Source organism: Mytilus californianus, unplaced genomic scaffold, assembly GCF_021869535.1.
Source record: "Mytilus californianus isolate M0D057914Y unplaced genomic scaffold, xbMytCali1.0.p SCAF_3, whole genome shotgun sequence".
NCBI classification, from domain to species: domain Eukaryota; kingdom Metazoa; phylum Mollusca; class Bivalvia; order Mytilida; family Mytilidae; genus Mytilus; species Mytilus californianus.
This window is the reverse complement of record NW_026262679.1, coordinates 114,362,174-114,389,478: the sequence shown is the minus strand read 5'-3', so window position 1 is coordinate 114,389,478 and position 27,305 is coordinate 114,362,174. Positions and strand designations below refer to the sequence as shown.

The window sequence follows — 27,305 nt, the reverse complement described above, 5'->3', positions numbered from 1 at the left end:
TTTGACTCTGTGGCACCTTTATTTCACTGACAACCTGGCTAACTTACATTGATAACATGCTTCCAAACAATTAACATGAATTAATTAATAAAATATTTTAGATTTACATATAAACAAGTAAATGTCACTGTTTATAGTTATATTATGTAGTTATCATATTACCTTTGAATTCATATAAAATTCTTGTCAGTGCTAACAGCGTACAACTGACCATCTGAGGCGATCCTCCAAGACCAGCTAATATCATCTTAAAGTATTTACAGATAACATCTGAAATCAAAACCTCAACATATATTGACTTTAAAAAAGAAAGTTTATTTATTATAACTACATAAACTATAGTACAGCATATTCAGTAAACTATAACTAAGATGGAAAGAAAACAAGAGCTCTTTATTGAAAAAAATAATATACGGTGGATTCATTATTAATTATGGATACTCTTTTTCATGGATTTCTTTGGTACAGGGGAACCATAAATTGAAATATTCAATGAATTCTAAACTTTCTATTAGAATGTATACAGACATTATTAAAACCAGAAAATCAAATATCCACAAAAAAAGTTTTCCTCAATCAACGAAAATTTTTACCATGAAAAAAAAATGAATCCACAGTATGTTTGAGAGGATCTTATCATTAACTAATCATTATTTTAAAAGTTGAGTATCTTTAATTTGTAAAAATTTGGTTGTTTTTGAGTAATTTTAAAATGTTGGAACAATAATACTGCAGTGAAAGGTTTTACCAGCTTGAGATTCATCTGACTGTTCTATCTGACTTTTACACATCTGAACCAACAAACTATAGGCAGCTGTTCTAGCTCTCTCTCCTACTTCTCTGGTACATAAGATAGCCTGTTAAAATATACACATAATGAATACAAGGTATAATTCAATTAGAAATTTAATGGTGTAATGAGCGCAGTCAATCTTGACCCATTATTTTATATATCAGGGTGGTATAATTCTGCTCTTCTGTAAATATTAGCACAGATAAACTTTTAACATGAAATAGAAAGCAAGCCCTTTAACAATATTTCTTTTAACGTAAAAGTGGCCAAGTTGTCTGAGTAGTTCATCTACAGTAATCACTAGCCTGTCAAAAGTGAGATTGTGAGTTCCAACTGTGCAAGTGGAAAGGTGCATTTGACTTGGATCTAAATTGGCAAGAATTGCCAGTTTTCTTTGCAAAGGTTGTGATTGTTTCTGGGTACTTTGGCTTCTCCATCAATAACGGTGGCCTCCATGATATAACCAGGAGTGCTGAAAGTGGTGTTAAACACCAATAATCAATCAATCGATTTAAGGATGTAGTCAGGTGAAACTGAAATAATCTGGAATTTAAAATTGATACTATAAATCAGAAGAGCATTAGTTAAGGAACAAAATAAGCTAAAAATATAGATAGGTTATGGAACTTCTTTTCGAGATATTAATGATTTAAAAAAAATGGCAGGACAAGGCTGACAGACATTTACCTTATATTAAGCATTGGCATTATTTGGGTCTCAAATCCTAAGAAAAGAAATCTAGAATCTGTTTAAATTTTGGTAATGACCTTTTATGAGCTATTGAAGTCTTCTATGAAAGAAAAGTGGGTGATATGAGGCAAAATATTTTACCCTGTATTGTAGGAAACAACCCAACGAGTTCGAAAATCTGACAAAAATTCCTGAACCTGAAATGCCACAATTTAGAGAATTTTCAACATTTTTATAATTGAGGATCAGGATGGGTGGTCCTTCATTTCTTGATTCATTTATTTTTTAAGGCACTTTTTCTCTAGTTTCTATTTATTTTGCCTATTATCCTCTATTCTTTAAAATTTAACACCCCATTATTCTCTTTTCTTTATAATTTAACACCCCATTTTTTTTATTTTGCTTTTTTTTCTCTATTCTTTATTTTTTTGCCCTTTAATCTGCATTCTTTGCCCTATATTCTCTATTCTGTAAACCCCATTCAAACCCTGATATATGCAACAGAATGTCTTAACGTAATGCACCTTCATGCCAAATATCCTATGTCATTGTCAAAGTTCTAGCCTGCTCAAGGTTCTATGAGAACCAGAATTAAAAGAGGAATACTATTAAACAAAATGCCATCCTTTTTTAAAGGGGAAGCATAATTACCTCAGGAATAACTGCTAACATAAAGTCTGGTTGTTCTGTGTCAAACTGCTGGAACAAGTTTATTAAACATCGAAGTCGAGGCTGTAATAAAAAATGCAAATTAGTAAAAGGATGAATTTTAGTTTGTTTGTTCCCTAACCATTAATTTATTGATAAAAAAAAATATCTAATATAATATTTTGTTTTAATGTATTTTGTTTTATTTCTGTACAAAGATGACTACTGAGATGAAACATGATGTGAGAAGAATTTACATAATTAAAATATGTCCACATGAAAAATGCTTCATTTCTTTTATTCTTATCTTCATCTGTTTTTCTTCAGAATTAGGAATACGTGAAAGAATTTCTCGAAAGAATATTTGTTATTCCAAGTCTGCATTGTCATCAGGAAAATTATAATAAAAGAATACAAGAAAGAGACAGCATAATTCTTGCTGTTTGTCACAGAATAAAACAGTTAGCTGTAGATTCCCTTTCTACTTTTTATAATCTTTTAAATTTAAATAATTCATAACAATGATGAACTTGGTACATGTCAGGTTTAAGTTTTTTATTTTCCAGCTATAAACTACAAATTTATAAAAAGATTGGTTAGATATGAAATATCAATAAAAAATACAGAGCTTGTTATACAGTAAGGAAAATATCTCATTGTTATAGGCCAAACATGAACTAAGGTCAATAGTTTTTTTTTTTTATTTTTTAACTTTTATGAATTGCATTCAAACAAGCCAAAAATATCTACAAAATAAAAAATTGCAATTTTGGCATTTAAAAGGAGCATAACTCCTGAAAAGCAGTTGCATATGCATGTAAAAATATCTTTCCTGGTATCAAATCTTGCTTTAATTTTTATGCACCTGTCCTGTCAGGAGCCTGTTGTTCAGTGGTTGTCGTTTGTTGGTGTTGTTCCTTTCTCGTTTTTTATATAGATTGTTGGTTTTCCTGTTTGAATTGTTTTAGACTAGTCATTTTGGAGCCCTTTATAGCTTGCTGTTCGGTGTGAGCCAAGGTTCCGTGTTGAAGGCCTTACTTTGATCTATAATTGTTAACTTTTTATACATTGTGACTTGGATGGAGAGTTGTCTCATTGGCAATCATACCACATCTTATTTATATTAAACAGTTATTCAGAAATAAATCTTAACACAAAAACGTAATGTTAATCACTGCAAATCAGATCAAAGTTAAGCGACAACTGTCAATCCAGCATGTCTATCTTATATCCATTTTTAAGATCTAAAATATCGGACTAACAGTTTTATGCCTAAATTGTGTCAAAATTAAACTTATCATTTAGAAACAATTGGTTTGAGGGGGTAGCCAACACTTTGTCTAAAATAGATATGGCTCATTAAATTTTTTATTTTTTTTGACAAAATAGTTATTTTTACCTGTTGACAAAAATATAAAAATTTCAAGAAATTTGAACCACAAAATTTACAGGAATAATTTTGATCATTTAGAAGCTTGATTTCTCTTTACTAATAGTATGTGATAAAAACATTCAGCTGATTTTAAATTAGTTAACTCCCTTAGGTGTTCTGTACCCCCTTAAGAGTGAAGGATAGATAAAACATACTTATTCTTGTACAAAAAATTGAGTGACCTTAAAAGTGCTGACTATTTACAGTATGAATACAACTTACTGCTTTAGACGAAGGACTAGATGATGACAAAGAAGTTAATAAAGTTGACTGAATATCTGACAAGTTCTGGGTTATAAATGTTTTACAGCCTGCTGATTTCCCACTACAAATCTCTTCTAATATTCTGTAGGACTTCTTCTGTAATGTTTTGTCTAAAGACTGAAACAAATAATATGAAATTATACTGAAAAAGTAAAACAGAACTTACCAAAAATATTGGACAGTACAACAGACCACATCCATGAATAACAACTGACAGCCAGATGCACAAACAATGAGAAAAACAACAGACACCACAAGATGGTAAAGTATTGTAAGTATTTACATTGAGAGCTTGATATATTGTATAGACAACTGTTTTTTGGTTGTTCAAATATCTTTTTTGTGTGTATTTAAAATGGGTTGGTGTATTATTGCACACATCCCACTTTTCTTTTATCAATACTACCATGAGTGCATGAGGTCTATCCTCATCCATCTCAAACCTGTCTTTAAATCTGTTATATTCTGTATCTCATGAATGATCAAAGTATGGTTACCATAATAATGTGTTCATGTATTTTTATGTCTGCCTGAAGTTGCTAACTGGTGATGGAATGTTAAAAATGTAGATCAACATTCTTGTTTTAAAAAATACTTCGGCAATGAACATGAATCTATAAAATTTAAGCTATCATTTTAGGATTCTAAAACCTTAAAGAGTTAAACCTGATAACCTGTTGATATCAGGTTACCTCCCCTTCCCCACAATAACAATAATGTACCTGGAGATAACTACAAGCTATACTATACAACTGTTTTATTCTTTTATCATCTATATAGGGTAATTCTGTAATGGCTATGTCTAATAATGAATGCCTGAAAATAAATAAAATAAATGGAGAATGTGTCCCCATGGACACAGATGATGCCCCCGCTTGCATACAACATTGTAAAGGGACATAACTCAAGAACAATAAAAGTGACGCTACCCAAATTTGTACTTGATCTGAGTTTTGTAGTAATAAGTATTTTGTAAAGGTTTCATAATGTTTGGTAAGGGCAAACTTAAGTTACAGAACGGAAACTAAAAATTTTGCAACTTTTCGATTTATAAAGGGGCATAACTCGAAAATGATTAAAGTAACGCCACCAAAATTCACCTTGATCTGTGTTTTGTAGTAAAAAGCATTGTGTATAAGTTTCATATCATTTGGTTGAGGCAAACTTAAGTTAGAGAACGGAAACTAAAAATTCTGCAATGTTTCCATTTATAAAGGGGCATAACTCTAGAACCGTTAAAGTGACGCCACTTAAATTCAAACTTGATCTGTGTTTTGTGGTAATAAGCATTGTGTATAAATTTCATAACATTTGGTTTGGGCAAACTAAAGTTAGAGAATGGAAACTAAAAATTTTGAAATTTTTCCATTTATAAAGGGGCATAACTCTAGAACAGTTAGAGTGACGCTACCAAAATTCAAACATGATCTGTATTTTGTGGTAATAAGCATTGTGTATAAATTTCATAACATTTGGTTGAGGCAAATTCAAGTTAGAGAACGAAAACCAATTTCGGGACGTACGGACAGACGGACAAGGGTAAAACTTAATGCCCCCTCTGCTACGGCGGGGGCATAACAAAATGAACTGTGATCTATTGCTCACAAACAATACCTCGCTATAAGTATTCGGTAAATAGGTAGCTGAATAGGATGTGCTAAGAAAACATGTTACGATGTCAAATTATAAAGCTTTAATTCACAGTTTCTGAGAACAAGAGGCTCTCAAGAGCCTGAATCGCTCACCTGTATTTCATAGGAGGAGATTTTTAAATGTTAGCAAACTTGATGAACAAATTGTGTAAAATTGTCTTTAAAGGGCAATAACTCCTTAAGGGGTCAATTGACAATTTTGGTCATATTAACTTTTTTGTAGATCTTACTTTGCTGAACATTACTGCTGCTTACAGTTTATATATATCTATAATAATGTTCAAAATAATAACAACAATTTTACCCCATATCACATTTGCTCTAAAAGATTTTGTTTTTGAGATATAAGCCAAAAACTGCATTTGACCCTTATGTTCTATTTTTAGCCATGGCGGCCATTTTTGTCCATGGATACAAACTTCGGATACAATTTATAAACAAGATACCCTAAGGAACATTAAGTTAAAGTTTGAAGGTAATTGGCCCAGTAGTTTCAGAGGAGAAGATTTTTAAATGTTAGCAAACTTGATGAACAAATTGTGTAAAAATGTCTTTAAAGGGCAATAACTCCTTAAGGGGTCAATTGACAATTATGGTCATTTAACTTTTTTGTAGATCTTACTTTGCTGAACATTATTGCTGCTTACAGTTTATATACATCTATAATAATATTCAAAATACTAACAAAAAACTGCAAAATTTTGTTAAAACTACCAATTCCGTGGCAGCAACCCAACAATGGGTTGTTCGATTCATCTGATAATTTCAGGGCCGATAGATCTTGACCAATTAAACAATTTTACCCCATGTCACATTTGCTCTAAAAGATTTAGTTTTTGAGATATAAGCCAAAAATTGCAATTGACCCTTATGTTCTATTTTTAGCCATGGCGGCCATGTTTGTCGATGGATACAAACTTCGGATACAATTTATAAACAAGATACCCTAAGGAACATTAAGTTAAAGTTTGAAGGTAATTGGCCCAGTAGTTTCAGAGGAGAAGATTTTTAAATGTTAGCAAACTTGATGAACAAATTGTGTAAAAATGTCTTTAAAGGGCAATAACTCCTTAAGGGGTCAATTGACAATTATGGTCATTTAACTTTTTTGTAGATCTTACTTTGCTGAACATTATTGCTGCTTACAGTTTATATACATCTATAATAATATTCAAAATACTAACAAAAAACTGCAAAATTTTGTTAAAACTACCAATTCCGTGGCAGCAACCCAACAATGGGTTGTTCGATTCATCTGATAATTTCAGGGCCGATAGATCTTGACCAATTAAACAATTTTACCCCATGTCACATTTGCTCTAAAAGATTTAGTTTTTGAGATATAAGCCAAAAATTGCAATTGACCCTTATGTTCTATTTTTAGCCATGGCGGCCATGTTTGTCGATGGATACAAACTTCGGATACAATTTATAAACAAGATACCCTAAGGAACATTAAGTTAAAGTTTGAAGGTAATTGGCCCAGTAGTTTCAGAGGAGAAGATTTTTAAATGTTAGCAAACTTGATGAACAAATTGTGTAAAAATGTCTTTAAAGGGCAATAACTCCTTAAGGGGTCAATTGACAATTATGGTCATTTAACTTTTTTGTAGATCTTACTTTGCTGAACATTATTGCTGCTTACAGTTTATATACATCTATAATAATATTCAAAATACTAACAAAAAACTGCAAAATTTTGTTAAAACTACCAATTCCGTGGCAGCAACCCAACAATGGGTTGTTCGATTCATCTGATAATTTCAGGGCCGATAGATCTTGACCAATTAAACAATTTTACCCCATGTCACATTTGCTCTAAAAGATTTAGTTTTTGAGATATAAGCCAAAAATTGCAATTGACCCTTATGTTCTATTTTTAGCCATGGCGGCCATGTTTGTCGATGGATACAAACTTCGGATAAAATTTATAAACAAGATACCCTAAGGAACATTAAGTTAAAGTTTGAAGGTAATTGGCCCAGTAGTTTCAGAGGAGAAGATTTTTAAATGTTAGCAAACTTGATGAACAAATTGTGTAAAATTGTCTTTAAAGGGCAATAACTCCTTAAGGGGTCAATTGACAATTATGGTCATTTAACTTTTTTGTAGATCTTACTTTGCTGAACATTATTGCTGCTTACAGTTTATATATATCTATAATAATATTCAAAATAATAACAAATAAAATGCTTCGCTGGGCGCAGCTTGATACGACCGCAGAGGTCGAACCCTGAACAGTTGGGGCAAGTATGGACACAACATTCAAGCTTGATACAGCTCTGAATTTGGATTGTGATTAAATATTTGACACAGCATAGGTTTCTGACACAGAAAGAATGTGGTCTAAGAACTTCAATTTTTTTAATTTACCTATTATGATCCAATGTCCAAAATCAAAATACATGGTTAGATTCAGCATATCAAAGAACCCCATATATTTAATTTTTGTTGAAATCAAACAAAGTTTAATTTTGGACCCCAACTTGGACAAACTTGAAAACTGGTCCCATAATCAAAAATCTAAACACATGTTTAGATTCAGCATATCAAAGAACCCCAAGAATTCAATTTTTGTTAAAATCAAACTAAGTTTAATTTTGGACCCTTTGGACCTTAATGTAGACCAATTTAAAAAACAGGACCCAAAATTAAAAATCTAAAAACACGGTTAGATTTGGCATATCAAAGAACCCCAATAATTCAATTTTTGATGAAATCAAACAAAGTTTAATTTTGGACCCTTTTGACCTCAATATGAACCAATTTGAAAGCGGGCCCACAAATAAAAAATCTAAATACATGGTAAGATTCAGCATATCAAAGAACCCCATATATTCAATTTTTGTTGAAATCAAACAAAGTTTAATTTTGGACCCCAATTTGGACCAACTTGAAAACTGGGCCAAAAATCTAAAATCTAAATACATGTTTAGATTCAGCATATCAAAGAACCCCATATATTCAATTTTTGTTGAAATCAAACAAAGTTTAAATACTGGACCCCAACTTGGACCAACTTGAAAACTGGGCCCATAATCAAAAATCTAAACACATGTTTAGATTCAGCATATCAAAGAACCCCAAAAATTCAATTTTTGTTAAAATCAAACTAAGTTTAATTTTGGACCCTTTGGACCTTAATGTAGACAAATTTAAAAAACGGGACCCAAAATTAAAAATCTAAATACACGGTTAGATTTGGCATATCAAAGAACCCCAATAATTCAATTTTTGATGAAATCAAACAAAGCTTAATTTTGGACCCTTTTGACCTCAATATGAACCAATTTGATAGCGGGCCCACAAATAAAAAATCTAAATACATGGTAAGATTCAGCATATCAAAGAACCCCATATATTCAATTTTTGTTGAAATCAAACAAAGTTTAATTTTGGACCCTTTGGACCTTAATGTAGACCAATTTGAAAACTGGACCCGAAATTAAAAATCTAAATACACGGTTAGATTCAGCATAACAAATAAATAAATGTGGTCAAAGATTTTACAAATCTAATGCGCCATACTGGTCTTCCTTCATAAATATGCATTTCTTTAAACATAATTTAAAAGCAGTGTAAGGGAAGTAACCAAAACGTTGTATTTGGATTACCTCCCTTACACTGTTTTATATCATCTTAATTGTTCATTAACCATTACTTTATACATAATTTAAAAGCAGTGTAAGGGAGATAATTTTAATGATGTATTTGATTTATCTCCCTTACACTGCTTTCAATTATGTTTTGTACTAAAGTATTTGTCCATTAATGAGGACAACCTTGTTTTTCCCCCTTTTTTGCCCCTAATTCTTAAACGGTTTGAGCAATAACCCCCCAAAGCAAATCCTAACCATCCCTTTGTGGTATGGAAACTTGTAGTATAATTTCAGAGAGATCCATACACCGTTCCACAGTTATTGTCTGGAAACTAGAAAATGCTTATTTTTGGCCCCTTTTTGGCCCCTAATTCCTTTTGTGGTATTGAACCTTATGGTAAAATTTCATAGAGATCCATTCACTTAAACTAAAGTTAGAGTGCGAAAACTAATGCGTCTTCGGACAACGTCATACCAATATACGACCACAAAAATTTTTTTGCGGTCGTATAAAAACTGCAAAATTTTGTTAAAACTACCAATTCGGTGGCAGCAACCCAACAATGGGTTGTTCGATTCGTCTGAAAATTTCAGAGCTGATAGATCTTGACCAATTGAACAATTTTACCCTATGTCAGATTTGCTCTAAAAGATTTAGTTTTTGAGATATAAGCCAAAAACTGCATTTGACCTCTATGTTCTATTTTTAGTCATGGCGGCCATGTTTGTCGATGGATCAAAACTTTGGATACAATTTATAAACTAGATAACCTGAGGAACATTTAGTTAATGTTTGAAGGTATTTGGCCCAGTAGTTTCAGAGGAGAAGATTTTTTAAATAGTTTACGACAACAGACGACGACGACGGACGCCAAGTGATGGCATAAGCTCAAATGGGGCCTTTGGGGCCCCAGTGAGCTAAAAATGAGATGAATTCATCCATGGTTTACGTGTTCAAGAATATACAAGTGTTTGGTAAAGATTAAGTTGGAAAACACATCACACATTATAGCATGCTCACATAAAGCTTGCTACCAAAATTCAGGAAGTTCTAATTTGCAGTTCTTGAAAAAAAATATGAAAAAATTTCAAGGAAGGGAGACAGAAGGACACTGAAGTTGACCAGTGTTTCCCCTACTTCAGAGTGGGGGTAACCTCATTTGCAGAAAATATAAGTTTAAATGCAGATCTGATTAATTTTCATGAAACTTCTCTACCTAGACAGATCTTTACTATATCTGTGCCCCCTTACTAATTAACTTTTATATCCTTCTAAACTTTAATATTTTCAAACTCGATAGTAACAATTGAATTTTTATAAAAAGACTAAACTTAATGTAGTCCTTCCACAGAAGCTGAGATATATATGAATGCATAGCAGGAGAAACTAACCCTGCTGATGCCCTGTTTGAAGTCCATGTGATACCCTCAGGTTTTTTGTCTCTGTTGGTACTTCATAAATTTATTAAGGATTTCAAAACATAGGGAATTTGCTCATCATTTTAATTACTCCCATTGAACTAAACATATTCTGTGCTGATGACTTGGAACAATGAATTTCTTATCAGGTCAAGTGATATTAAAAATGTAGGAAAACATCCTTGGGAGAAATTTTTGTAATGCAGAGGGTCTATTACCACTTTAACACATATTCAGAAATTTCATAATATAAAAGTAAAAGTGATACACTAGCAACACATGGTTCAGTAAGTTTTTACCTTTTAGAAGCAGTAATATTTTCTTCTTTTAATTTCTCGGTACATTTATCACAGAAGGTAGACACCAACTGAAATAGACAGAAAACAGAACTCCATAAGCATGATTTATAATAAAATGCTTCGCTGGGGCGCAGCTTGATACGACCGCAGAGGTCGAACCCTGAACAGTTGGGGCAAGTATGGACACATCATTCAAGCTTGATACAGCTCTGAATTTGGATTGTTATTAAATATTTGACACAGCATAGGTTTCTGACACAGAAAGAATGTGGTCTAAGAACTTGAATTTTTTTAATTTACCTTTCATGGTCCAAAGTCCAAAATCAAAATACATGGTTAGATTCAGCATATCAAAGAACCCCATATATTCAATTTTTGTTAAAATCAAACAAAGTTTAATTTTGGACCCCAACTTGGACAAACTTGAAAACTGGGCCCATAATCAAAAATCTAAACACATGTTTAGATTCAGCATATCAAAGAACCCCAAGAATTCAATTTTTGCTAAAATCAAACTAAGTTTAATTTTGGACCCTTTGGACCTTAATGTAGACCAATTTAAAAAACGGGACTTAAAATTAAAAATCTAAATACACGGTTAGATTTGGAATATCAAAGAACCCCAATAATTCAATTTTTGATGAAATCAAACAAAGTTTAATTTTGGACCCTTTTGACCTCAATATGAACCAATTTGATAGCGGGGCCCACAAATAAAAAATCTAAATTCATGGTTAGATTCAGCATATCAAAGAACCCCATATATTCAATTTTTGTTGAAATCAAAAAAAGTTTAATTTTGGACCCCAACTTGGACCAACTTGAAAACTGGGCCCATAATCAAAAATCTAAACACATGTTTAGATTCAGCAAATCAAAGAACCCCAAGAATTCAATTTTTGTTAAAATCAAACTAAGTTTAATTTTGGACCCTTTGGACCTCAATGAAGACCAATTTAAAAAACGGGACCCAAATTAAAAATCTAAAAACACGGTTAGATTTGGCATATCAAAGAACCCCAATAATTCAATTTTCGATGAAATCAAACAAAGTTTAATTTTGGACCCTTTTGACCTCAATATGAACCAATTTGATAGCGGGGCCTACAAATAAAAAATCTAAATACATGGTTAGATTCAGCATATCAAAGAACCTCATATATTCAATTTTTGTTGAAATCAAACAAAGTTTAATTTTGGACCCCAATTTGGACCAACTTGAAAACTGCGCCCATAATCAAAAATCTAAATACATGTTTAGATTCAGCATATCAAAGAACCCCATATATTCAATTTTTGTTGAAATCAAACAAAGTTTAAATACTGGACCCTATCTTGGACCAACTTGAAAACTGGGCCCATAATCAAAAATCTAAACACATGTTTAGATTCAGCAAATCAAAGAACCCCAAGAATTCAATTTTTGTCAAAATCAAACTAAGTTTAATTTTGGACCCTTTGGACCTCAATGTAGACCAATTTAAAAATCAGGACCCAAAATTAAAAACCTAAATACACGGTTAGATTTGGAATATCAAAGAACCCCAATAATTCAATTTTAGATGAAATCAAACAAAGTTTAATTTTGGACCCTTTTGACCTCAATATGAACCAATTAGATAACGGGGTCCACAAATAAAAAATCTAAATACATGGTTAGATTCAGCATATCAAAGAACCCCATATATTCAATTTTTGTTGAAATCAAACAAAGTTTAATTTTGGACCCCAATTTGGACCAACTTGAAAACTGGGCCAAAAATCAAAAATCTAAATACATGTTTAGATTCAGCATATCAAAGAACCTCATATATTCAATTTTTGTTAAAATCAAACAAAGTTTAATTTTGGACCCTTTGGACATTAATGTAGACCAATTTGAAAACTGGACCCAAAATTAAAAATCTAAATACACTGTTAGATTCGGCATAACAAATAAATAAATGTGATCAAAGATTTTACAAATCTAATGCGCCATACTGTGCAATTAAAGATTACTTCTTGAAATTTTTCAATATTTGAAATTTGAAAAAAAAATAATATTTGAAGAATAATTCTTTTTAATTTCTGAAATCTGAAATGAGAAAAAATTGGCCCCCCACAATTTCTTTTTATCCCCCCCCCCCTTTTTCCCCCCAAAAAATTCTTTCCCTCAAGATATGGTCATAATCTCAATTCAAATTTCCAATGGAGTTGGCAACCATAATTACCCATTTAAATTTACCATAGTGCTAACTTAATCTATTTTATAATAGAATTAATAAAAATATAGTGTCAAATCTTTCATATGGATTTTTTTGTAAAAAAAAAAGATGAAAACATTTGCAGATATTTTTACTGGTCTTCCTTTATAAATATGCATTTCTTTAAACATAATTTAAAAGCAGTGTAAGGGAAGTAACCAAAACATTGTATTTGGATTACCTCCCTTACACTGTTTTAGATTATCTTTATTGTTCATTAACCATTACTTTATACATAATTTAAAAGCAGTGTAAGGGAGATAATTTCAATGATGTATTTGATTTATCTCCCTTACACTGCTTTAAATTATGTTTTGTACTAAAGTATTTGTCCATTAACCAGGACAACCTTGTTTTTCCCCCTTTTTTGCCCCTAATTCCTAAACGGTTTGAGCCATAACCCCCCAAAGCAAATCCTAACCATCCCTTTGTGGTATGGAAACTTGTAGTATAATTTCAGAGAGATCCATACACCGTTCCACAGTTATTGTCTGGAAACTAGAAAATGCTCATTTTTGGCCCCTTTTTGGCCCCTAATTCCTTAACTGTTGGTACCATAACCCCCAAAATCAATCCCAACCTTCCTTTTGTGGTATTTAACCTTATGGTCAAATTTCAAAAAGATCCATTCACTTAAACTAAAGTTAGAGTGCGAAAACCAATATGTATTCGGACGACGACGCCGGACGACGACGACGCCGGACAACGACGACGACGCCAACGTCATACCAATATACGACCACAAAATTTTTTTGCGGTCGTATAAAAACACTAATAAGTCAACATTTTCTTTTTTTTTAATATAAATTCAGTTTTACATAACACATTTAGTATACATTTGGTGCCAATGGGTGTTCAATTTGGTAAAAGTATTTGAGAAAATGTGGATAGTGTCCACATGTGGACACAGATGATGCCCCCGCTTGCATATCATATAGTTATAAAGGGACATAACTTAAGAACGGTAAAAGTGACGCTACCCAAATTTGAACTTGATCTGAGTTTTGTGGTAATAAGCATTGTGTGTAAGTCTCATAACATTTGGTTGAGGCTAACTAAAGAAAAGAACAGATACTAAAAATTCAGCAATTTTTCTATTTGTAAACACGCATAACTCTAGAACGGTTGTGTATAAGTTTTATAACATTTGGTTGAGACAAACTAAAGTAAGAGAACGGAAACAAAAAATTCAGCTATTTTTATGTTTATAAACGGACATAACTCTAGAATGATAAAAAGTGTCGCCACCAAATTTCTTACTTAATCTGTATTATGTAGTAATAAGCATTGTGTATAAGTTTCATAACATTTGGTTGAGGCAAACTTAAGTTAGAGAACGGAAACTAAAAATTTTGCAATTTTTCCATTTATAAAGGGGCATAACTCTAGAACAGTTAACGTGACGCACCAAAATTCAAACTTGATCTGTGTTTTGTGGTAATAAGCATTGTGTATAAATTTCATAACATTTGGTTTGGGCAAACTTAAGTTAGAGAACGGAAACTAAAAATTTTGCAATTTTTCCATTTATAAAGGGGCATTACTCTAGAACTGTTAAAGTGACGTCACCAAAATTCATTCTTGATCTGTGTTTTGTGGTAATAAGCATTGTGTATAAGTTTCATAATATTTGGTTGAGGCAAACTCAAGTGAAAGAACGGAAACTAAAAATTTTGCAATTTTTCCATTTATAAAGGGCATAACTCTAGAACATTTAAAGTGACACCACCATAATTCAAACCTGATCTGGGTTTTGTGGTAATAAGCATTGTGTATAAGTTTCATAACATTTGGTTGAGGCAAACTCAAGTTAGAGAATGGAAACCAATTTTGGGACGTATGTACGTACGTACAGGAGGACAAGGGTAAAACTTAATGCCCCCACCGCTAGGGCGGGGGCATAAAAGTGACAACTTCTCCATGCAATTTAAAAATGCAATAACTATGTATGTCAAAGCATATGTGAGTATGTGAACAGTTGTGTAATTTTTTTTTATAAAAGTAATATATGCATACAAATATGAAAACATATTAAATCTATAAATAACACAAGAATTTTTTTTTAAAAGACATCTCTGATGGATTTAACATGTATACATACATTCATATCAGCTATCTGTAGGTAACTTTTAATGGTTTCCAATACAGCTAACTTAACAGGATCTTTAGTATTATCTGAATCAGCAGTAAATATGTTGAACAAAATTGGCAAAAAGTTTTTAGCAAACTTTGCCACTTCGGTTTTACTCTCCTCTAGAAAAAAAAAGAGGAACAATTTTACAAACACAGCAACAATTGCTAAAAAAAAGACATCACAAACTCTTAAAAATGCCACTAGATTTACATGGTAAAAGATTTTTAAACTTAAAAACCAATTTAAATTAATATTTGTAACAGCAGATTTGTGTTTTAGATCAGGATTAATTTGATCTAACTGAAAACAAAATCATTTATATAGTTATTTCTGTAGCTGTAAATGTTACTTAAACCACAAAACACTGCCTTTTCCTTACCCACTAAATATACTTATCTACCTACCCTCAGTCATTGAGTGGTTAATTATTTTCCTGAGGGAACTCATCACTTCCATTCGTAAGTTTGAATGATCATTTATTGCTGTTCCTAGAATTTTTGCTATTCCTTTGAAAGACTGAAAATTGATAGAATATATTTTACAATTCTTGAATAAAACATTTAAAATAAATGTCATCTTTTCCAAACATTTAAAATAAACTGTGCTGCACTAAGAGTAGCCCAGTTTAAGATTTTTTTCACATTTCAGTTAATACCATCAAGGACTCAAGGTTTGACTAAGGTATAGAAATATGGTCATTCATTGACTTCTCCCATCTGGCAGTAAAACCCTTTGCTTAGGTGTGGCGTCCTTTTTACTCTGTCAGATGTATAAATTCACAGCCTCATCCAGTTAGAAAAAGGGATCTGATGCCTTTAGGGAGACTGCCAAAATGTTTGCATGTTATAGAAACCTTGCAACAACTACTTGAGAGTCCATATGTGGCCTATTGCAATTTCTGTCCCCTATATAATAACTCTCATTTTCCAGTGGCAGTCCCCAAATTTCCTGTCATTCGCCCCAGTAGACGTACCTTGCAGAACCTGCCAAATTGTTTTGATTGTTAACTTGCTCACTTCTTAATAATGCATAGATTGCATAGATTACTTGTTAATGGATGTTAAGCAAGCAACAATCAATCATTTCAATATATAATTCACAATGACCAACAACTCTTATTGGACTGTACATAAATACTCAGGGAGTTTATAAGGTCGTAAGTGCTAACTTTAACAATTATCATTTTTTTCTCAAATGAAGATATCAAATCTAATCATTAAAGAGTTTAAATGTTTTATTTTATAATTCCTTTCATGTGAACCATGCTAAGGTTTAAGTTCAGCTAATATTTCCATCTCATAAAACCCAATGCTATATATCAAGTTTCCTGAATGTTCATCAAATATTTTCTTTTGGATGTTCAGCAACCAATGATTTATTAATAACTTCGCCAATTTTACATACAAAATATATGGTGATGACATAAACTGATACCTGTACTAAATCTGTGGGCTTATTGCAAAATCCTGGGAGCAGAGTCCACATCTGATGTTGTAATGTTTCGTAAGATTTACCTACTACAATGTTGTCTGTCTGAGTCGCTTCTAATGCTGAAAAAAAACCAACATCAGTGGTCATAATACATAATAAGTCATAAAGATGGTTAACAAAACGTTAAATAGATATAGATGAATAAAACAAGATGTTGGGTAAATGTGAATGAGACAGCAAACCAACAACACAACAAATCCTCCCACATCAGCACCGTCTCTATGTTTGTTTATTTATCAAAATTGATAAGCTTTTCATGAGCAAACATCATCTATTAAAATGTATATTGGGTTTCCCCCTTTTCTTATTAAATTGAAACTACATCACAAATATACTTTGTGTATAGCATTTAAAACTAACATTTATCAAACATTATTGACATAGATTTAATCTGGCAATTTTTAAGTGAAGTTTTCATACAAAGCGATTTAATATACATATGCATAAAAATTATATATTCCTAAATTCTTTTTAACAAGCGGTTCACATAAAATATGAACATGTTTACCTCTTTGTCGAAATTTTGCTGCTAATGGGAGGAAATAAGATGTAAAAAATCCTAATTCTGTATTGCACACATTGTCTCGAATTACAGGAATCATCCAGCTACGAGGGAAGTTGTAATCATCGCTGGAAAAAAATCAATCAAATATATAAACAATTCTGATAGGGAAAACTGTTATAAAGAATGAAAGCATGTCATTTGTTTTATATAATAATTTTTCAGAATTAAAAAAAATTCCAGATTCAAATAATTCCTTGTTTTATGTTCTTTTCTCCCTTTCATATAAAACAATTTGTGTGTTTTTTCTCTCTACCAATTGGTTTTAGAGACTGTGTTTTATTTTCAGGATATACTTTCCCCTATAGAAACACTCTAGATTGAGATTCAATTGTTTAGCCATAAGTTGCTGTACAGAGAATAGTGTCTCAGATAAATATAAGTTACATTTAAAAAATTGTTTTCTTCATTCCCAATTTAAATATTAATTCAAGTTAATATTCTTCTTAAAACATATTCAAATACAAATAAATGACAATGACATGACAACCCATCAATAAAAGTACACTAAGAATTGCTTTACAAGATTGCCAGACTGTTTTTCACAATGGAAACATATTCCTACCATTTCAAAGGCCATTTTCCACTGTTGTCATTAGCCCTATTACAAACATAAAACAAAAGTAAATTTAAGAAAGAGAAGTACATACTTGTCTCCAGTTATATTAAGTGGTACAGCCTCCAACACCTGCCGTGGGCCCATGTACTTTACTGCACATCCAATAGCATGATCTAACTCAGCTTTATAGGCAAATCTAGGACTGTCTCTTAAATCTACTATTGATTGTAAACTCTGAAATATAATGTATATACCACCTTATAAAACAATATACAACAAGAAATGATTGTAACAGGATGCTGTTACGAAGTCTCCCAAACGAAGCTCCCATAATTCGTAATTCCCAGGGTCGCCTGACATTGGGCAACTTCCAGTGAAAATTGGTTTGGTCCAGTAAAGTTATATGCATTAGTGATGCCTGGGGACTAACCTTGTATATCATTCAAATCATCTTGGCATGACAAACCAGAATACATATGGTTCAGGGGTGGGGATCTCAACCATTTACAAGATACTAGAACATTGGGGGTGGGGAAGAACCCCTGGGGACTGGCCCTATACGTCATTCAAATGTTCATTACATGACGAACAGGAATATATATGGTTTACGGGTGGGGATCTCAACCATTTACAAGATATTAGAACATTGGGGGTGGGGGGAACCCCTGGGGACTGACCGTATACGTCATTCAAATGTTCGACACATGACAAATAGGAATATATATGGTTTAGGGGTGGGGATCTCAACCATTTACAAGATATTAGAACTTTCTCAAATGGCAGGGGGTGGGGGTGACCCCTGGGGACTAACCCTGTGTTTCATTTGATGTGCTTTATCATGACAAACCAGAATATATATGGTTTAGGGGTGGGGATCTCGACCATTTACAAGATATTAGAACTTTCTCAAATGGCATGGGGGTCGGGATGACCCCTGGGGACTAACCCTGTATATCATTCAAACCATCTTAGAATGACAAACCAGAATATATATGGTTTAGGGGTGGGGATCTTGACCACTTACAAGATATTAGAACTTTCTTAAATGGCAGGGGGTGGGGGAGACCCCTGGGGACTAACCCTGTATTACAATTGATGTGCTTTATCATGACAAACCAGAATATATATGGTTTAGGGGTGGGGATCTCGACCATTTACAAGATATTAGAACTTTCTCAAATGGCATGGGGTCGGGATGACCCCTGGGGACTAACCCTGTATATCAATCAAACCATCTTAGCATGACAAACCAGAATATATATGGTTTAGGGGTGGGGATCTTGACCATTTACAAGGTATTAGAACTTTCTTAAATGGCAGGGGGTGGGGGTGACCCCTGGGGACTAACCCTGTATTTCATTTAATGGACTTTATCATTTAGAACATTTTCAATTAAAAAGATTGTTTCTATCACAAACGGTTTTCAATTTATAATCATTTGAAAATTTAAAAAAATAAAATCCCATAGGGTTCTATAGTAAAACCCTCTTTTCTATTTGCCCCTCAAAGTACCCCTTTATAAACCCCATTGCACAAACAAAACCCTGATTGCACCACTAGACATGTTAGTCTAACATATTGTGAAACCCTAAGTTAATCTGACAAGCGGTTTTGGAGAACGGGTGCGGACAAGTTCAAATTTAAAAGCGGCGGAAGAAGAAGAAGAAGAAGAAGAAGAAGAAGAAGAAGAAGAAGAAGAAGAAGAAGAAGAAGAAGAAGAAGAAGAAGAAGAAGAAGAAGAAGAAGAAGAAGAAGAAGAAGAAGAATAATAATAAGAACTGAGCAAAAACAATAAGTCTTCCCAAACTTCGTTTGGGAGACTTAATTAACCTTTATCTTCTTTGTTCAACCTTTGCAATTCTAGATAAGACAGTATAAAGATGCTTCCATAAACACTTTTAACTGTTATAAAATAACCATACATTGTCTAAAACCTAAAACTATTCAGATTTGCAAGGTTTATTCAGTATTATATCTTGTTGCATGTCAAGCAGCAGTAAAATTTCTCACTGAGACAGTGCATGGTTATACCATTTTACTAAAATGCCATCAAATTTATTGAAAGATTTTTTTTTATGGTTAAAGATTTGAAATATGAACATAGAGTGAACAAGATACCTACACTATATAACAAGACTAATACCGTGTCTGGACCTGGGTCGCTGCATGCAATTGATTAATTGAGGTAATATGTAAACTGGAGCATAACTGATCATTCCTATTCACTTATGCAATGAAAAGTTTGACGCAAATATTCCGTGTACAATGAGTGTTGTAAAATTTCAAACTATCGACAAACAGGAAGTGGCTACATGGCAGATGTAAAAATTGCTTACTTGCTAAAACTTAACTTTATCCAGCTACAAACCAAATATTAAATCATTCCCTTTAATAGAAGCTAAGAAAACTTTGACGAAAGTTTTCTTTCTGACAGATGGACTTATGGACAGACGGAGTTGAAACTGGAGAGATTACTAGACCAGCTTCCTCCTTTGGAAACGCAGATAAAACAAACGAGATAAGGAATGATTGTCAATAAGACAATTATCTATCAGAGTTCAAATGACGAAAAATAAAAGCAATTATAGGTCACTGTACAGCCTTCAACAATGAGAAAAACCTTGCAGTATAATCAGATATAAAAGACTACATAGATGTTGTCAGGAATTAGGCTTTGTATGTATAGATAGAAATTAAAGCTAAGCTTACACAAACCCTAAATAAATGCTAAAAACATTGAATGTAGTATAAAAATATATTAGTCAGCGACCTTGTTGTTTACATCCACTTTCTTTGGTCCTTGGTGGGTTGTTGTCTTATACCACATCTTCTATATCTACAATGAGTAGGGTTTTAAACAGGTAGGTAGCTGAGAAGTAACACATATTTCTTTTTTGTGGGCTCAAACTTTCTTACTTTGCTGTATACACTGTCATGTAAGTATCCTCTTCAACTTCTTGAAGCTTTACCCAATTTGCACAGATTAAAAAAAACATAATTTATTTGACTTTAGCTAGATGCTAAATTATCCCCCACTACAAAACATTCTTAGTTTGTTCAGTTTTTGCATAAAAAGCTTTAAATTCTAAACTGTTACATGGTTTAAGAGATTTTGCATTGTCTGTCAACTCAACTGCACAAATCTTCAATTGTCAAATCTGAAATCATCTTTCTGGCTTGATTGATGTGGAGATGTCTTTCCAACTGCAGAAATTTGAAATAATATCCTTACCTTTTTAAATAACTTTGGACACTGTTTTCCAAGAACCTATTCAAAAGAAATTTACTTTAATTCTTTTAAAAACTATGACATTATAAAATCTTTATAAACTATGACAAATGAACTTATTTAAAATCTTAATACGATATCCTTCCCCCCTAAAGCAATTCCTGAACATGAACCCATATTTTTCATCTATCCTGTAACATTGCTGATATACTGTGGATTCATTTATTTTCGTGGGTATCAATTTTCGTGGATAGAGAAAAAAAGACGTTTCGTGGTATACGTAAATTCGTGGATCGCTGATTACAAAAAAAAAAAAAATCAGATACGTAATTCGTGGATTTCTTTTTGATTTTGGAGATCATATAACCTCCTTGGTTTAATCAATAATAAAACAAACAAAAAAGAAGGAATTCATTGAAAAAGTTTTGAATTGTCAAAATCCTCGCTTGGTCATTCTAGGTTAAAGTGTTCATTGAAAACTTCTATTACAATAATGGACAGAGACAACTAATTATTTGTTTGTTTTACAATTTATAAATTCTTGTCGGAATTTTATAAGGCATTCAAAACTCTATGATTGAAAGCTCATTTCCCTAATCACGATATAATTAACAGTCATATAAGTAAAAGGTGTGAAAATAAATGTTCCTGTCATTAACAATATTACCTACGGGCAATATCCCCGTACTTAATCCTATTGATTTTTTATCACCAGTAAACCAAACTATGACACGGTAATTAACAACTTGCAGTTATTTTCCATGAACAGTTTTAATCAATTTCAAAAAGTAAATTATTACCGATATTCGATATATTTATTATTGATTTAATCAAAATACTTGTATCTTCTTTCAATAAAAACACGTGTTATGTTACAATGTTTATCGCTAGTCAACACTATACTAGAACAGCATAACATAACCGGAAATAAACATCCGACTCCATACACATTTCTCGGGACTATTCTTCGTTGAATTCTTAAATTCGTGGTTCGCTGTGACCCACGAAACCCACGAAAATTGGTATACCACGAATAAAAATGAATCCACAGTAAACAAAATATGAACCAGCTTCAAATCCCTGAACGATGAACATTGTCAAAGAGTCATCACTGTCTGCCATTACTAAATATTCAATTAGTTTCCAAGGTGCAAAATTCATATGCATGTTCACTAAGAAATATTGAACCAATCCGATGTACAGGTACCATCTAACTAGTAAAACTAGTCTGCAACTGATTCCCTACATTGTCAGGTTCAAAACCCATATCTTATGAATGGCAGTACACTTGGTCACATATGATCATAGACTATGTACCTCAAAGAAAACTGTGTAGATCTGTAATACTAATCCCCATACAGAATGGAACTGATAACTTAGTCCACTCTCCACAGCTTTAACCATTTTATGTATAGGTGTTGCAGATCCACTGGGAGCTGTGTCCACTAAATGTTTCACACTGTCAGCCACTGGTGTCACACACTCCTTTAAAACATCCTGTAATGGACAAAAAATGTCAATAGGTATGTGGTTCTCCTTAAACTGACCCAATCACAAGCTTTAACAAATTGTTGATGCTATTGGCCAGGAAATAGCTTGCCTTAATATCTTCGGCTAGACCAAAATTGCAATTAATTCTCAGATTATGACTAATGTTTAGCTTTGAATTGTTTTCCCCCCCGAAGAATATGAAAAATGTACAACTCAATAGTAATGTAATGAAAACGCAACAGCAAATTTTACTTCCTGTTTATAGAGTACTTGTTAGCCATTTTTTCATATATTCTTTAAGAAACAAAGGAGTAGTTGGGAAAAGCCTAAAAATGACCCTGTTTTCTAGCTAACATTTGAAACAAATATTTAATGATTATTATCACAATGAATCAGTGTTAAAATAATGACAAGATAGAACAATTAACTTTGTTCAATGGGTAGTAACACATTATCTCCTGTACAAACTTTACCTTCATGGTTTTAGAAGCAACCGAGTTAATGTCAGTCTTATCAGATAAAAGGCAGGTCATAGTTGAGGAAAACAATCTGGGCAGATGGCTTATACACAATTTCTCATCCAATCTGAAAAACAAATAACAATTATCAGATTTTCCAAACATCCCAACATGGCTACAAGACAATAAATCATGATTCAGTATTAAAAACCTCTAAAAACAACTATAAATATATATATACAATTTATCTTTATATATTTGCTCTGTAATTTATAGATCAGCATCCTGGTAAAAAGATATGTTGATTTTCATTCTTCTTTCAACTAATCATTTTTCCATTTGTAAAGGGGCATAACTCTAGAACGGTGAAAGTGCCGCCACCAAAATTCAAACTTGACCTGTGTTTTGTGGTAATAAGCTTTGTGTATAAGTTTCATAACATTTGGTTGAGGCAAACTAAAGTTAGAGAACGGAAACAAATTTTGGGACGTACAGACAGACAAGGGTAAAACTTAATGCTCCTCCGATACGGCGGGGGCATAAAAATACAAAGGCTTAGTGATGAATATTACTTTATAATGTACTTGAGCACTTTATATTACAGTTCATTTACATGTTGGAATCACACATTTACCTATTTCTTTAATGAGACTACACAGATGCCCCACTCGCACTATCATTTTCTATGTTCAGTGGACCGTGAAATTGGGATAAAAACTCTCATTTGGCATTAAATTAGAAAGATCCTATCATAGGGAACATGTGTACAAAAAAGTTTCAAGTTGTTCGGACTTCAACTTCATCAAAAACTACCTTGACCAAAAACTTTAACCTGAAGCGGGATAGACAAACGGAAGGATGAACGGACGGACAAACGGACCCACAGACTAGAAAACATAATGCCCCTCTACTATCGTAGGTGGGGCATAAAAAACTTTGAGGGGGCTTTAAAAGAGCAGAATGGCCAAGAATACCCTATAAACAACAATAATGTTGATTTTTTTCAAAGATGACAAAGATGACATAGACCCAGATGGATTTCCTGAAAATGGCTGCACCAGAACTGAATATGTATTGAATCTGTAACAATTTTCATCCTTAATATTGATCAAAGTATCTACAATTCCTATTACCTTGTTAAGTTAATATGTCCTTTTTCCATCACTGCCAACCAAGCTCTCATTGGTTGTACATCATTTTCAGATGGTTGATAATCATACATAGCCTGTAAAGTGAAACAAAAATTGCTAGTTACTTGACAAAGACTTAAAAGATGTGCTTAACTATATACTGTAAATTCAGAACTTTTAATAATATTTTTATAATTGCAAAGGAATAGGTTTTGCAAAAATAAAAAATTGTAGTTCAAATTTTGGTAGCATTATTTGAATACTGCAATTCCTGAAATTAAAATAATCAACCTCAGATTTTTGTCCATTGTACAACAACTGCAAAAAAAAAGACACAAACAAATTTCTAAATTTACAGTAAACTGATATTATAAAACCAGTAAATTTTATTTAAAAATATTTCAGAATTAATCTTTAAGATCTTTTAATGAATTGTAACTATCCATTTGTACAAAATATCCCAAAAATTGAAAAGGTTTTCCCCAGCATTTGTTCATTAGGGCCCCGCCGAATGGCGGCCGCCCTATAGTGATCAGTCTATCTGTCCGTCTGTCCGTCCGTAACAAATCATGTCCGCTCTCTATCTAGAGAACCGTTATGATTTCAAAGTTTATACTTGACATGTATATTAACCAACACCAGAGGGTGTGTCATAATGTATGTTCAACTTCCTAGGTCAAAGGTCAAGGTCAAAAACTTTGGTTTTAGTTGACAACCCCATGTCCTATGGTAAAGATCGTGTCCGCTCTATATCTTGAGAACCGTTATGATTTCAAAGTTTATACTTGATATGTATATAAAACCAACACCAGAGGTTGTGTCATAATTTATGTACAACTTCCTAGGTCAAAAATCAAGGTCAAAAACTTAGGTTTCATTTGACAACCCCATGTCCAATGATAAAGATACAATTTTTTTACCACACATTATTCACAGCGGGGCCCACAGAGATGGCTCCCATCTCAATGATATCTAGTTACTGTCCTATCCTTAGGCAGATTGACACATCAAAAGATCTTAATTTATATCAAAAACATGCATTGAAAGTATAAGGTGTGATACATACTGTTATTAATTGGGCGTTTAATTCAGCAGACAAGTTAGATGGTTTAGGTTTGTTGACAAACATTCCATATAAAGTCTGCATTCCACAGGAAGTTACCATCTGAAATAAATATAGAAATTTATAAGTGAAAATAAAAGTAATCAAATGGTTCCTTGAAAACAATTTAAGCTTTTAAAATGTATTCTTTTATTTAATGTGTTGTTAGGTTTCTGTCCAATTTTGATGAATACCCACTTAATCAGTTAAAGTGTTCACCAGAGCTCATGTTATGATTGTTATTGCTGAATTTAAATAAAATTTACTTACTTATTTTTCTCCCTTAACTAATATTTGAGAAAAAGATGCTAATTGAAATCCTTTGTTCATATATATAATAGGGAAAATGACAGCAATTTTAGATTCCATCTTAAATAGGCATCCAAATCTTCTTGAAGTGTCAAAGATAAATTTGAAAATTTCAATGTTTTTCTTTGTTTTATGTTTTGTGGTTTCTTCTAACCTTTTCACACAAAAAATAAAAATAACATATATTATAATATACTGTGTCAATTGGGAACTAGTGAACTTATGTTAACAATAAGGATTTTGTAACCAAAAAAAATTTCACGTATAAGTACAGTGAAATCTGTATTAAGCTGTCACTCATGGGAAGTATCAAAGGTGACCTTTTAAAAGTTTCTGAAAAATTCCAATCCAGACATACCCCATGGCGGGGATTGCCGCAAATTGTTTTCATGTTTTCAATCTGTAGAGTTATCGTTCTTGCATGCAGTGAAATAAAAACGGCAAAATTTGATGATGTAAATTTGAAGAAATCTTTCGAAATCTGTTTATATTAGTGGTGAAAAAAATTAGTGACACTGTTTATAATGGGAAATTGAATGGAGTTGAACAAGAGGAATTCAAGAATTTACCTCCTATTGCAGGATCTTGATTGCAAATAGGTTTCGAATATCATTTTGACTTCAATATTGAACACATATCTATTATTCGTCATGATTATGATTATATTGGTACTGTAGTTAAAAACTTTAAAATGAATGTTGTTAAAAGTTAAAATGACGATTTCGTGAGAAAATTAGATGAGGACTGACCATGTTAGACAGGTGTCTACTGAAAAGAGTTAAATTATACAGGGAAAACATTTGGGAGGGTCTGAAAGTTACAGCTAGAGGCGGGTGACCGCTTAAACGAGGTGAACGTTAAGGCATGTTTGACTGTACTTTTTAAAAATACTGATAGATAAACTCTTGCAAATATGAATGTTTACAGATCTTTGCTTTTGAGCAAGACTATGAAAACAAACATAATTTAAGTAATTGTGATGAAATGCTCACGATTCCAATGACAGCGAATTAAAAATATTGATCAAATATCCATAGATATCTCAAAAGAAAGCAACTTTAATTTAAGTGTAAAAATTGTAGTGGTAAATCTTTGGATCCCATAAAAGAAACTTTTACTATGAGGCATAAATGATACAAAGTCCAATTGACAATAAAACCTACCACGTTACTTAAAGTCATCATTCTAAGAATTGTCTCACAACATGACTTCATACTGTTTAGAGGAAACTGTGCCAGGATGTCCTTCAACAGGGCTAAAGTATGTAATGTATCCAATGCCTCTCCTGTACCTGTAATCACATTTTAGTTTAATATCTTAACCTTTAAGTTAGGGAAGACAAAAAGTCCAAAACAGAATAAATAATGCCTGAAAAGTTTTAACTAATAATCCAGAAAAATGAAATGCATTTATCTCTTTCACTTTGTGTGAAATATTTTTGAATGAAAAGTCTTAAAATAGATGCACATTTGTGTAGAATACACATAAAATCTGATAAAAAAGTTCTCAAATCATAATTTCTCAAAAACCAATCCAGATTTTTCTAAATCTGATATGCTGTTGCTAGATAAATGATCTTTTCAATGATGTAAAATAATCATAGGACTACTGACTGTGTTTGACCATAAAGTCAACACAGTTATAATATAAATAAATTACCTCCACATTGCTCTATCTGTTGTATACAGTATTTAGCTGTTATCTGAGCTGCAGGATGGTATGATGGGGGATCCCCTTGTGTCATAAACAAACTGCCTCTCAGTACAAGACAAACACCCTGCTGAGCTGCCTTACGGATCTA

At 32.4% G+C, this 27,305-nt stretch overlaps 1 protein-coding gene across 1 annotated transcript in view; it reads right to left on the bottom strand.

Annotated features, from left to right (window-relative positions):
* The window catches only part of LOC127735874 (RRP12-like protein), a 71,112-nt gene that overhangs the window by 18,560 nt on the left and 25,247 nt on the right, over nt 1-27,305 (bottom strand). The window contains exons 7-24 of the mRNA XM_052246274.1: nt 27,164-27,302; nt 26,668-26,795; nt 25,160-25,258; nt 24,097-24,188; nt 22,979-23,090; nt 22,332-22,511; nt 21,018-21,053; nt 17,877-18,019; nt 17,173-17,294; nt 16,608-16,723; nt 15,578-15,689; nt 15,141-15,292; nt 10,797-10,864; nt 4,550-4,643; nt 3,786-3,944; nt 2,135-2,215; nt 749-857; nt 163-270 (exon numbers count right to left, since the gene is read on the bottom strand). Of these exons, the coding sequence (XP_052102234.1) occupies nt 163-270; nt 749-857; nt 2,135-2,215; nt 3,786-3,944; nt 4,550-4,643; nt 10,797-10,864; nt 15,141-15,292; nt 15,578-15,689; nt 16,608-16,723; nt 17,173-17,294; nt 17,877-18,019; nt 21,018-21,053; nt 22,332-22,511; nt 22,979-23,090; nt 24,097-24,188; nt 25,160-25,258; nt 26,668-26,795; nt 27,164-27,302 (2,050 nt within the window). The remainder of the gene's footprint in view (nt 1-162; nt 271-748; nt 858-2,134; nt 2,216-3,785; nt 3,945-4,549; nt 4,644-10,796; nt 10,865-15,140; nt 15,293-15,577; nt 15,690-16,607; nt 16,724-17,172; nt 17,295-17,876; nt 18,020-21,017; nt 21,054-22,331; nt 22,512-22,978; nt 23,091-24,096; nt 24,189-25,159; nt 25,259-26,667; nt 26,796-27,163; nt 27,303-27,305) is intronic.